Consider the following 13,866-nt stretch of genomic DNA (forward strand, 5'->3'; position numbering starts at 1 on the left):
TCAAGGGTAAAGAAGGCTATGGACAGATTTCTGGGTAGGCACATAAGTCTTGAAAAAACTCTACTGCTCTTAACTGTCTGTAGGTCAGAGCAGTGAAAAAAAATGGGCACTTTTACGGTAGTAATCATGCATTAATACTGGACCTTTTTCTGGTTTATATCTGTTTCCACATATACTCTGCATCCATAAGGCCATGGAACTTGTGCTAGTCTCTAACATGACCAACGTTAATGACTTAGGTTTCTCATTGCCCAGTGTGAATAAAAATCTAGGCAAAAAAATCTCTGTATCTCCCCTTCTCTACAGACCCTTTTCTAACAGGAGTATCAATCTTCCACGCCTGTGAATTCAGATAGGAGTGGTGAGGTTTTCTTTGTCCCCAGCCCCACTACTTCCATGGTAAGATGTATATACTTCTGGTCTCTTTCCAATTCCCCTGAAAGTTGAATTGAGAAACACCTGGACTTCATAACGTTGGCTGATTTGGAAGGGGAAGAAGCTCCATGGGGTTATGTCAAAATACTGAGATGTTGGAAGCATGCTGGCCTTCAGCCAATGTAAAGGGTGGCATTATTACATACAATGGGTGTGTGACACATTGGTCAATTGGAAAGGAACCTATGAAGTATTGGTAATATAGAATGGGATGGTACCATGTTATGGACCAGTGAGAAGAAAGATAATTGTGTCCCATGGACCAATGGGAAGAAAGTTTCCTAAAAGATAATGACAGGAGGGGTAGTGCCTATTTTCAAGTTCGGAAATCAATGGGGTATTGGGGCACTAACTTTTTAGCTCAAAATATCAACTCTCTAGGTAATTTGCCCCTCAGGCCCCCAGTCCAGTAAAAGTCTTTGGTGTCCGAGGAGGGTAAGCCAAAGCCTTCTCAGATAAAGGGGCCCCGTGAAGGAAATATGGCACCAGGATGGTGCCACGGGGGACTGAAGGACCCGCCCACTTCCCCACCCCGGCCGAAACTGCAATTCCCCTCCCTGCCGCAGGCGGCACTGCAGGCCCCGGGGAGGTTGGGGAGGAGCGCTGCGAGGGGCCCGGAGCTGCCGTCCCGCTCCGGAGCGCGGGGGGCGCTGTGCGGGGCCCGGGTTGCAGCTCCGCTCCCGGCCACGGGGGGCGCTGCGCGGCGCCGGTGGTTGGTGGTGGCTGTTTGGGGGGGGGGAGCCGCGGCCGCGGGTGGTGCGGAGGGAGGCCTTGCGGGCGGATCGGGAGCTCGGCGGCGGAGGTGGTGGGAGGCGGCGGGCGGGAGCGCGGGTCTGGCCGGCCCTGGCGATGGCGGACGCGGCGGCCTCCCCGGTGGGCAAGCGGCTGCTGCTTCTGTTCGCGGACACCGCGGCCTCGTCCTCGGCCTCGGTCCCCGCGGCGGCGGCGGCGGCGGGTGGAGATCCGGGGCCTGCGCTGCGCACTCGGGCCTGGCGGGCCGGCACGGTGCGGGCCATGAGCGGGGCGGTGCCCCAGGACTTAGCGGTGAGTGGCGGCCGAGGCGGGCACTCGAGGCCGGGGTTGCACGGCCTGCGGGCGGCCTCCCCGGGGGCCTTTGTGAGGGGGCGGTGGGGTGGGGGTGACCCAGTTCCGCGCCCCCAGATCTCCTCAGCGCCCCCCGCCGGCATCTCAGCACCCCGAGCTCTGGCCAGCATGGCTTCCGCGTCGGGGTTCGCGCCCCGGTTTACCCCGGGGGGCGGCCGGGGCACTAGGAGCTACTGCCTCCGCCCGGCAGGCCCCGCCTCCTGAGCGACCCCTTTCTCAGCGTTTCCCCCCCACCCGCCAAACACGCCTTCGGAGCAGGCTCTCACACCCTGGGCTCCCGGGCCCCCTCAGAGTTCGGCCGGTGCTGCCGTTGCCTCCTTGAAGACGCGGACCTGTAGTCCCCAGCCTCTCCCGGGAGACCTGCGCCCTGTTCCCTTCTTCCCGGAGCCCCGAGTGGGGCGGGAATGTGGGCACTTGTAGGAGACGGAGAGGCTGCAGTTGGAGCTGCTCGGGGCTGTTTTAGCTGGCAGTTACTTCCTCCTTGTCTGAGCCGGGCTCGGCCTGGCGGTCTCCAGAAAGGCCAGCTCTCAGGATTCTCTTCAGGCTCCTCTCTCTGCGCTTCTGGGTGACAGGAGCTGCTGTTGTAGCTGTTTTTGATAAGTTTGAGATCTGTCTTGGCAGCCGAATGGGGCTGTTGGGTGGTACTTTTTTGCTCGTAGCTGGGCTACTCCCCCAAACCTTGGGAGAGGTTTTGTTTTGAAACTTTGTGTTGGGGCTCGGCCGATTTTGAATACTTGTCTTGGGGTATGTTGTGATTAAAGTTGTTCAGTAATAGAACTTAACTAGCATTTGGGATCATGTTGTGTTATTTTTGTTAATGTGGCGGCAAAATACTGCCTTTGAGCTTTGGCAAACCTCTTTAGTTCCTCATTCTGATAACGGCCCTAGCTTCTCTGTTGAGATAAGGCTGTGAAAAATAGGGGGATTCTTTTGGATTGTGATAGATGTTCAGGCAGAAGGAAAATTTTCTTGATGAACTTGTTTCTGCAGATATTTTATTCGCTGTAAACAGGAACTCATAAGATTTGATATTAATATTGCAGGTTTCTGATGCTCGTTTTTCTACCTATTGATCAGTGGTGTTAGGCTTTTTAAATTTTCTTCCTGATACGCAAGCTTTTATGGGTTGTTTTGCTTGTGGCTGGCTTAGGCTTCTGCTACTTGAGTTCGTTCACTTTGATCTTTCTCCATGCTCTATGAGAAAAAGGCTGCTTGGACATTTATGAGGCTTCAGTGGGGCGAATTTGTAGAGATAACAGGAACATAGTGGGGTGAGGATGATTATTAAGAAAGGGGATTTGGATTTAAATTCCTTTGCGCTTTCTTTAGAAGATTGCTTTTTATAGGCTTGGACGGGAGAGAGGTGTCCCTCTCAGATCCAGTAATTTACTCTACCCCCTTAAATGCAAAACTTAAGTAAGATCCACCATTATATGCATATTTTGACCAAAGGCTTAGTCTGTCCTAGAGTTTCAGTCAAAGTTTTATGTTCTAGTTGTTTCCTCCATCAGATGAATTGCTAATGAGCTCTGCACCTGAAATGGCTACCCATTCACTTTGTTGTTTGCTGGGCTCCCTAAGGGCAGAGGTTTTTGAAGCTCACTGAGATGCTGGACACCTAGTAAGCTAAATACTGAGTAGTTCTACCACTGCCCTTGGAATTGGTTTCTCAAACCAAGTAAAAAGTTGCAGTGATTCTTGGAAATTAAAGCAAAGTGTATATTACAACTGTGTTGAGGTCTTGCATAGAGCTTTATGCATATAAAAACAAAGGCAGTTTTGGTTTTAAGAATACTCTTACGCTTGTCTTGTGTGTATAATCAAGGGACATAGGTGAGAAAACAGCCACAACAAAACTCAGAGCCTTTAAAATTTTTTACCATCTTGCAAAATTGCTCAAGAATTGCTGTTGTGATGATGAGGTTCTGTTAATGACAATAATTAACATAGGATCAAAACTGGCCGTTTGTTTTCCTTTTTCATTAAAGAGATTTCCTTTGGACCCTAGGCATGTGGGCCTTTCCAATTTGCACCACACACCCGTAGTAAACACAACTGTCTTCCAATCAAAAGTGTTCTTCCTGTACTCAAGGGTGGAGTTTGCAAGCAGCTGGCCTGTGATTGGGCAGATTTTCATTCAGTTATGTTTAAGATGTTTTCAGGCATGCTTAGTTTTGAGTAATGCATGGCAGGGCGCCCCCTGTTAAGGATGAGTAATTGAGGGTTGAATGAATGAGTTTTTGAAGTGATTGAAAACACTTTGCAATTTTAGGCTCCATTGATATCCTCTTTCTAGATACTTTTAGATCCAGAAATCTTCCAAAATGTAGTCCTGATCCATTAATGAACGCTTTTTTTTGGAAAACAGTTCCAAAGCCATAAGTCAGGATCTTGTTGATCAAGAGTTTTGTTGAAAACGGTTTGTTAGGTGGGCATCTTCCTCACCAAAGCTATGCTGACAAATAACTGAGATTTTTAGATTAAGTGGATAAACAGCTTTTTTTCCCCCTCATGGAATAGTAGCTTTATTTGTATTTCAAAATAGGCCTGTTATGCGATAAAAAAAAAAAAAAAAGTCTAGTTTCAAAATTAGTTTAATGGATTTTTGTGCCTTTACCTCTAACTTCTTTTCTAACTCTGTGTCCTCCTTGTGTTTCTGGTTCATTATTGGTCTATGTAAGTGGCAGAGACCTTGGGACCGTCACATATATACGTATGGTAAATAAACACACAAACCAAAAATAGTGGATTTTTCTTTTTTTGTTATAAAAGCAAAACTTGCGTTTTGCAGAATGTCAAACAGCCAAGCATAAACACGGGAAAGCCAACAGTCTCCATCCTTTACCAGCTTCCACTTATCAAAGAAGCTTTGTGCGCCTTTCTCAATACTGGTACAAAAAAGTATGAAAACATTTATATCTCTACAAAAGGTTGCTTTTTTTTTTTTTTTTAGCAAATGGTATCATACTGCACAATATCTGTAGCCTGCTTTTTTTCTTTTTTCCATTTAACATTAGACCATGGGCATCAGTACCTGTAGCTCTTACTCATCCTTTTAGATAACTACATTATATTCCATAGAATGGATGTATCCTTTATGATGGGCATTCAAGGTATTTTAAAATTTGGGGCACTTAACAAACAATGCTGCAGTTAATATACTTGTACATATATCTTTGTGTAATCATGGTTTTATTTCTGTAGTTTAGCTATCCAGGATTGTTGGGTTAAGGAGTACATGTATATATTTTTATTTTGTTAGGTAATGCCAGGTTATTTTCCTATGAGATTTTAGCTTTTCATACTCCCACCAGCATTCAGGCAATGCTTGTTTCCCTTCATCCTTGCCATCACTGGTGTCATTGGCCTTTGTTGTTTTTGGCAATCTGATGGGCGAAAAATAGTATCTAGCATTTCATGACTACTGATCTTTTTCTATGTTTATTGGCCTCTTACATTTTTTATGAGTCATTTATGCCAATCTTTTGCGTATTTGAAAAAATGGAAGTTTTCTTATTCTGTACAAGTTCTGTGCATATTTAGCACATTAACCCCTTTACCTGTCAAGTGTGTATTTTCTCTCATTTGTCTTTTAACTGTTTATGGGTTGCTTTGCTGCACAGAAAAATAAAATGTTTGTATCATCAGATCTCTTAGACCTTTCTTAATGGCTTCTAAGAAGGATTTAATTGCTTGGGAAGAGGACCTCCCCCTGCCACCTTGAGCCTATATAAATATTTTTCAGCTTTTCTTTCTAGTGTTTCATTTATTTTTACCTTTAGATCTCTGGTCCATCTGGAATATTTTTGTAAGTGGCATGTGTGATGGACAATCTAACTTTTCCTACTGAGTAGTAACCAATTGGGGCAGCACCAACTTTATTAAATAAACCATCCTTTTCTTTCTGTATGATAGAATTAAATGATGCTTTTAGTAGCACTGATTTGTTTTGAATGTGTATCTTACCTATCTCAGCTGTCCAGAACTTGCAACAGGAGTAAAAGCATATCTGCCGTAATTTTTTTAATCCCTTAATCTTTTATCTTTATCTGGGGGAAAGGTGGTCTCTAAAATACTCCTTTTCTTTGATTTGAGATAATGTAATAATTGTGGCAGTATCCAGGCTAGTACCATGTTTCTTCCATCTGGGAGTCTTCTAAGAGGAGTGGAAGCCTACCCGCCTTTTTTTTTTTAACCTCCTCCTCCAATGTTTCTTCTTTGTTTCAGATTAGGTGGACTTTAAAATACCTCTCTACTTTGTTTCTATATAATGTAATAATTATAGTCAGGTTTCCAGTGTACAATCCAATATAATTTATTCTCAACCTGTGTTCAAACACAGAATTTAAGCCCTAATTGAAATAGGAGATTATGGCTTTTAATGATTATCCTTAAGTGTCCTTTTCTTGCATATAATTCCAAAATTAAATAAAAATCTGAATAATATTATAGTATCATATACTGTTTATTAAAGTCAATAGAATATGTTTTGTGGATCAGTGTGTGGTTTAGAGAACTTTAAATAAAAATGAGATTGTACAAAAGAATATATAACGTTTAAGTGTGAGGTCCTCTACTCACGCTTTTCACCTGCACTCTCCTCTTACAGCAGGAGGTCTATTTTTGAAACATTGAGCCACTGTTGAGGTTTTTAGGCACTCAAGTGCTTCATATAGTTGTTTTCTAAAGTTTGTCTTATTTTATATGTGCATGTAATTTTTAATACCTCTATCTTATTGTCTTTACATTCTCTTTGTTTCAAGACTATACCATATGTCCACCAGTGATCACACTGTACACTGGTCATTTTGTCCAGCAGCCTCTCCCTTTACTACACAATCAGATTTTTCTTGTTAATTTATGCATTTGTTTCTTAGAGTTGTTTCACTAACTCCCCACCTGCCAAGGGCTCATTCCCTCCTTTAGTAATCACTTGCCTAGTTCATTTATTCACTCATTCATTCATTCATTCATTCATTTATGGCTGTGTTGGGTCTTCGTTGCTGCGCGCGGGCTTTCTCTAGCTGCAGCGAGTGGGGGCTACTCTTCCTTGTGGTGCATGGGCTTCTCGTTGCGGTGGCATCTCTTGTTGGGGAGCACAGGCTCTAGGCGCGAGGGCTTCAGTAGTTGCAGCACAAGGGCTCAGTAGTTGTGGCTCGTGGGCTCTAGAGCGCAGGCTCAGTAGTTGTGGCCCACGGGCTTAGTTGCTCCTGTAAGTAACATGGTGTTTTCTGTTAGTGATTTTCTCAGCAACAGCTGGAATGGGTTCCTGTAGGCTTTGCTTCCACAAGGCCTGGGGGACACAACACCTGTTGCTGCTTCTCAGTTTTCCGCTGCCTTTGACAGGTTGGTGGTTTTTAAGCCCTCCCCACCCCACTATCCCTACTGCCAAAGTATCTTTTACCCTTGTTCTGTAGTTGGGTAAAACCTGCCTGATTGTTTAGTAGTGACTCATACTGCTAACTCTCTCAGTTTTACAAAGGCAGGAGTTCTGGGGGTTTTTTATGTGACTTCACGGGTAATCAGGCTCTAGGGGACTGATTCCCACTAACCAAACTGGAGACTGATTTGTAAATCCACATGTAAGGTTATTAACCTACAGTAGGAGATAAACCTATCCAGAGATCTGCACAGAACCCCCTCCTGGTCTCCTCAAGAGACCAAATTACAGATAAGACAGATCCTTGTCATGCACAGAATCAGACAAGGAAAGTAGGGTGTTGCCAAAAGAATATTTACAGTGAGCAGTCCTGATTTGGTGATCCTCTGCTTTCCTAGTACTTTCTGGCTTCCATTGTTTTATTCCGCCTTTACACTTTGCTTTTGATTTTGTCATCCATTGAAATCCTATAAAGAGAAAAGAAAGCCTGTCCATTCTAGGTTCTTTCACCTTTATAAAGCCTTTCTAAATCCCCAGAGTGTTTTTTGCTTTGCTCCTTTATCACTTTGTGGATACCTCTTTTGGAATATTTATCACAGTTTTTTTTTTATATAGATACATAACAAGGTATATAGCTTATCTCCCCTACTAGATTCTAAGTTCATCAAGAACAGGGAACACATGCATTTTTTACTATTATTTTACAATCCTTCTCTGACCACCTTATCTTAAGAAATAGCATATTTAGAAGTCAGTATTAGGTTAATTTTCACTTCTGATTTATTATGGATTTTCTACTCTGTGGCCCCCAGTTATAAGGTATTTATACTTGATCTTTAAGGTTTTTTCTTTTGTATATTTTTACTGATATCGACTACCAATTTTTTTCTTTACATGTTTGGATTTATATTTGGGACCCCCATCCAAAGTACATTGTCCATTGGTTTTTGTGATTTAAATCTGAGTTGCTGGATTAGAAGCATTAGATGTTTTGTTTTTCTGATTCTCAAGTAATACACGCCTAGTATACAAAATGTAGAAATTATTTTAATAAAAATATAAGTAAAAAAAATAGCCCCTATAGTGTCATAACCCATTAAAAACTGCTATGTTTTGATACATATTCTAATCTTTTTTTAGAATTGCTAAAAGTTGAATTCGTACTGTATTTTCAGTTCTGAGTTTTGCTTTTCACTTAATGTGGCAATTATTTTCCTATATTACCAAAAACTTTGGTATTATAGGTGATTTTAATTTTCTTTGTGCTTTTCTGTATTTTCCACAGATAACATGTGCTTCAGGTGCTTTCGTACCTGAAAGGGAAACAATTCTCTCTAAGAAAATCTTATAATTTATTTAACCTGGATAATTTATTTAATTGTTCTTCTTTCATTGGATATTGAAATTGCTTCAGATTTTAAGCTTTATTAATAATTCATTGATGACCGTTTTTTGTGAATAAAGCCTTTTCTGTTTTTAGGGTGATTTCCTAGGATTATTGCCAGGAGTGGTATTATGGAAACACAGAGTATACACATATTTAAGATTCTTGATATATGACAATTTTTTTTTCTTTTAAGTCATACCAGTTTATATTTTGACCAGTAGTATGAGTTTGCTTACGGAATGCATGTTTATCAGGAGCCCAAGATCTGCTAGGCATTTTACTTTATTTCGTTTAATCCTGCCATAATTCTTTGAGGTACTTACTGTCCGTATTAATAGGCAAAGGAAGTAAGGCTCAAAGAGGCTAAAGTAACCTGCTCCCAGTTACACAGATAAGGGATGTTGGGATGCAAATCCAGATCTTTGTGATACCTCTACCCCTAAGAGCATATATATCTATATGCTTGAGTTTTTATTCAGGTTATTCCTGTGGTACTCAAGTACTTAACATTTAATTTATTGAGGTTGTTAGAAAGTAGGGGAAAAAAATGGGATTAATTGTTAGAAATCTCTCTCTTGATCAAAGGAACCATAGAGGGAAAATTATTTTTTGCTTGAAAACAGCAGTGTTCTAGACATGCATCATTCCCCACTGTGGCTGTCAAGATGTACCAGTTTTGTAATATCATTTGTAACAGAGTTCATATTTTGTTTAGAATGTAGTTAGAAAAACTGGAAAAGAAAATTTGGGAACCTTGGAAGTTAGTCTTCCATTTTCCTTACCCTCTCACAATCATCACCATATCCTGTTATTTTTATCTCTAATTTCTCAAATATGTTTTTCATTTACACAGTCTTATTGGTTTAGGCCTTTTACATCTTTTACCTGGGTTTTTATCACTTTATAATTGGTCTCCCTGCCTGCAGTTTCTTGCCTCTATGAGTTCCCTTCCAACTGATCCCAAAGTTAATTCTTTCCTTTAAAAAAAAAAGTTATTATATAAATAATATGTTTAAAAACAAAAAAGAAGGAACATTTACTGGTAAGGCTAAAATACTATTACCTCTCCTATCCTAATCCTTCTCTAGAACACTCAGTCTGCTCTTAGTTTCTCTGCCTTTGCACCTGCTGGAAAGTCTTTCTCTCCCTTCTCTGCCAGAAGAATATAGTTTGTCCTTTGAGATGCAGCTTGTATACTACTACCTCTTCTGTGAAACCTTTCTAGTTTACCATGGCAGACGCCTTCTCTAGCGTGTTCAGTCTTTATTATTGCCCTTATTACATAACTCTTTAATAATTTCTATACCTCTGTTGGCTCATCTAGGGTTTTATTCCCTCCTGCTGAGTGCTTCCTTATTCACCTTGATACCCTTAGCCCTGGCAAGTGCCGTACACGTGCGCACACACATATATTTTTGAAGCGTTCTATTTTTGTTGAGTGAGTGAATAAATGAATAATTTTATTAATTGTAGTAAGAATGGCCTTAGGGAGAACCAGAATCCAAACTGATTATTACATGATTATGTGATAAACATGGAGGTCTATATTACTCAGATTACTATCATTTGATTTTTTTCAAACTTAGGTTAACTTATTTGATTTTTTTAAAATTTTATTTCATTTTAATGTCACTCAAATGAATGTACATCACATATAGACCATAAAAGAGATTTTGAAATGAAAGCAGGAGTTTTACCGCTAACTCTTCTTAACTAAGGAAATATTTTACACATCTAGTCCTTGGGTTCTAGCTGTACAATGTATAGTAGTATTTGCTGCTTTTACTCTAATAGTAGAAATTTTTAAAAGACTTAAAAAAAAATCAACTCAAAGTTTTAGTTCTGTTCTGTCCAGATTATCAACCTGCCTTGGCCATCTCTAACTCAGTCCAACCACCACCATTGATTTTTGTTAGTTTATATCCCTTCTTTCTGTCCTGTGACCTGGCCACTACCATTTTAAGAGTTCATGTTCTGTGTGCTTTGACCTGAAATGATTCTTCACCTTATATGTTCTAACTCCCTCCATCTCTAGCTAGGAGGTGAAGCACAGTGCTAGGGCCAGAAACAAGCCTTAATGCTGGTAGAACATGTTTACATATATCCATATTCCGTATTGCTCTCAAAACATATTTGTATTATTAGCCTAGAGCTGTTGCTTGATCCTAGAACATATAGCACTGTGGTTGTCAAGTTCAACACTTTATTCCTTTGCCCAGGCAGGTTAGGAAATAATTGCCCTTAAATTAGGTGAAATATGACTTTCAAATATTTCAGCTTTTCCATGGTGTTTTCAGATGTGTGATGATAGGATTCCTGAATATTAACTTTTTAAATGTTCAAGTTCTTATCTACAAAGAATTAAAATCGTTACAGCTTTCGTACAGTGATTTTTTTAGTGTGTTCTTATATTTGTGTGTTGGTATGACTTAGAATTTTGTGACTCGTATGTTGATTTTTTTTTTTTTTTTTTTGCGTTACGCGGGCCTCTCACCGCTGTGGCCTCTCCCACCGCGGAGCACAGGCCCGGCGGCCGTGGCTCACGGGCACTGCCGCTCCGCGGCATGCGGGACCCTTCCGGATCGGGGCATGAACCCGCGCCCCCCGCATCGGCAGGCGGACTCCCAACCACTGTGCCACCAGGGAAGCCCTCGTATGTTGATTTTTAAAGTGGTTGGCAGATTAGAACTATAGCATGGCACCTAGCTGTCAGGCACCATGAAGCCTCAACCTCCGGTTTTCTAAGTAATGCCCAGTAGAGTACTGTGTCACTCAGGGTCAGACTCCGCCTGGGGCTTCAACAGTCTCTGCTCCTTTTCATGGCTTGCAAGGTCTTGTCTGTCTTTCAGCTATTGCCTCCTCCAGACATCAGTTATGGCACCACTGAACAGTAATGGGACCACTGTTCTCCTAGTCTCGGGTTCAAAATCCAAGTCATTTTTCAATTTTTCCTTACCCTTATATCCAGCCAATCATCATGCTTGATGATAGGACTCATCGATTCTCACAAGCACTAGTAACTTCCTTCCTAGTCTCACTGCTCCCACTCTAGGTCATGTAAGAACACCCCCTGTTCCCCACCCCACCCCCAACTCTAAACCATCTACATCCACTGAGTAGCTGAGTTGTCCTAAAACCAACTGTTTTGTTCAATTTTGACCTCAGTCAGAAACCTTTTAATGGCAATTGCACATATACACACCCACACACACACATACACACATCTCCCATTGGCAGCTGGATGAACCCAAATTTTATCCCAGTATTCGGGGTCTTCCACATTGACTCTTAGTCTTTTTAGTCTCATTTCCCACTCCTTCCCCAGTGTATTATAGCTCCTGGCCATCCTAGAACTTGACTGGGACTTTTTTTTTCCCTTAACCTCAGCCCATATCAGTCCCTTTGCACACCTGAAGTGATCTCTCCTGCCTCTGAACACCCCCTATACTTTATTTTATTTCTGTTTATCTTATGGCATGTTATTGCCCAAGTAGTGCTTTGCAGTTGACCAAAGTGCTTTTGAATCCATTACTTTATTTAATCTTCACAACCACTCTGAGGGTAAGTAAGACAGGTGTGTCTTATCACAAGGGAGGAAACCAAGACTTGAGGAGGGGAGAGTGATTTGCTCAAGTTTTGTGATTAGTAGAGGGTGGGGCTAAGACTGAAATCCAAGCCTCCCGGAACATAATCCCCAAGCTCTGTCCATTACTACCTTTCCTGGTGCCTGAGTCTGCACTTAAATGTAAGTTTGAATACATCTTTTTCCAGTTATCAGTAAGTTACTTAAAGTTGTGTTTGATTCCCCTAGAACATATGTGAATATATGAGTGAGCCCATTCATACGTTAAATGTATTGCAGTTTAATGTTCTTTCCCGTTCACATGTTAAAGGTATTGCAGTAAAATCATGCTTCCCCTTTCTGAGCCTTATTTTCCCATCATTTTTTTTTTTTAAGTAGAAATGAAGGTTACTTGGTATATTATAAATAATAAAATATTGTTATAATATAAATAATAAAACTGGAGCTTTGTATAATGAATTTAATTTCTGGAATAGCTTTTCCAGCAGTGCACTTCAATTCACAAGTATTTATTACCTGTGAAGAGATTAAGCCTAATGCTAGGCTACTGAGTGGTTCCACACTTTTCAAGTATAAGTATCGTAAATTTTCATATAGTTGTAACTCTAATTTTTAGCTTGACTGGATGGGAACTAATATACTGACAAAAGTTGTTGTGACTTCAGTAACAATTCTAATGGATTTGAACTTTATTCATTATATGATCTACATATATTTGAAAAATGATGGTGACACATGTACCAGACCTCTAGTATTTAGTCTACAGGAAATGCTTTGTACCCTTAGTACTTAAGATATTCCTGGTAACTCTGTGATTCCTAGTTGGGAATGACTGCTGTGGGGATTCTGATGTTGTCCTACATCACTCATTGCTGCCTTAGGGAGTGTCATGTGAGAAATTTCTTGTAGAGCCAAGTAGTTGGAAAAGTGTTGCTTCTCTGAGAAACTGGTTTGTGTTCTACTTTTTGCCAGTGATGAATATGCCACTGACCTCTCCATTTTCAGATTGGCCTTTAGGAAGCTCAGAGCCAAGTCAGTCAATCAATCAATCAATCATTCATCATATGTCACTCAGTCATACAGCTGTATAGATCCCTATTGCCTGCTTAAGTTTTCCCTCTTTTTACACTTTAACAATTGTTACAACAATTGTAGTTGTAGTTTGCTTAGCCCTGGTTTTTTAATTGATATTTTAGCATCTTATTGTATATGTTTCCCAAAAGCCAACTAAAATTCTTTGAAAATGAAGTGGGATATAAATACTCCAGCCTTTATTTTGTAACCAGCTATATTTTAGGCACTAGATATATCTGTTCTAAATATTGATACCTATATGCCTATGTATTGCTTTTATTGCTGTGTAGAACATGCTCCAATGTCAGAATTTATATGGAAAAGTTAAACCTAAGTATACTATTTATTAGAAAAATGTAGTTTCATTTAATATGAATTGCTTTCAAAAACTCTTTAAAGATTCTACTTAAGTATATCTGAAAAGGTGGAGTATCTTTTCTGGGAGGAAGCAAAGCATTGTGACAACGGTGTGCCTCTGCTAGCAGATAAGAGATCACTCCTGGCAGTCAGTGGTACTTTAAAAATCCACACTTGGGACTGGGAGTTTTTTTTTTTTTTTTAATTGTTTATCCTTTTGCATTGTGTACCGTGTATATATAACCTATTAAAAATTAATTTTAAAAGTTCACAGTCGGGCTTCTCTGGTGGCGCAGTGGTTGAGAGTCTGCCTGCCGATGCAGGGGACACGAGTTCATGCCCCGGTCCAGGAAGATCCCACATGCCGCGGAGCAGCTGGGCCCGTGAGCTGTGGCCACTGAACCTGTGCGTCAGGAGCCTGTGCTCTGCAACGGGAGAGGCCGCAACAGTGAGAGGCCCACGTACCGCAAAAAAAAAAAAAAAAAAAAAGTTCACAGTCATTTTCAGTAGAAGTATAAAAAATTTCTCTTCCTACCTGTTAGACTG

The 13,866-nt window shown here is 41.0% G+C and overlaps 1 protein-coding gene across 4 annotated transcripts in view; it reads left to right on the forward strand.

Annotated features, from left to right (window-relative positions):
* Positions 1–1,249: 1,249 nt before the first annotated feature.
* KDM3B (lysine demethylase 3B) overlaps positions 1,250–13,866 on the forward strand; it is a 59,128-nt gene continuing 46,511 nt past the window's right edge. For 2 of the 4 annotated variants that reach the window (XM_073802575.1, XM_019924492.3), the window contains exon 1: positions 1,250–1,479. In XM_073802575.1, coding sequence (XP_073658676.1) covers positions 1,285–1,479 — 195 coding nt within the window. In that variant the 5' untranslated portion in view covers positions 1,250–1,284. The remainder of the gene's footprint in view (positions 1,480–13,866) is intronic. The other 2 variants (XM_019924491.3, XM_019924493.3) reach the window with 2 other exon arrangements.

The sequence above is a fragment of the Tursiops truncatus genome, chromosome 3, assembly GCF_011762595.2.
Source record: "Tursiops truncatus isolate mTurTru1 chromosome 3, mTurTru1.mat.Y, whole genome shotgun sequence".
In the NCBI taxonomy this organism is placed as follows: Eukaryota; Metazoa; Chordata; class Mammalia; order Artiodactyla; family Delphinidae; genus Tursiops; species Tursiops truncatus.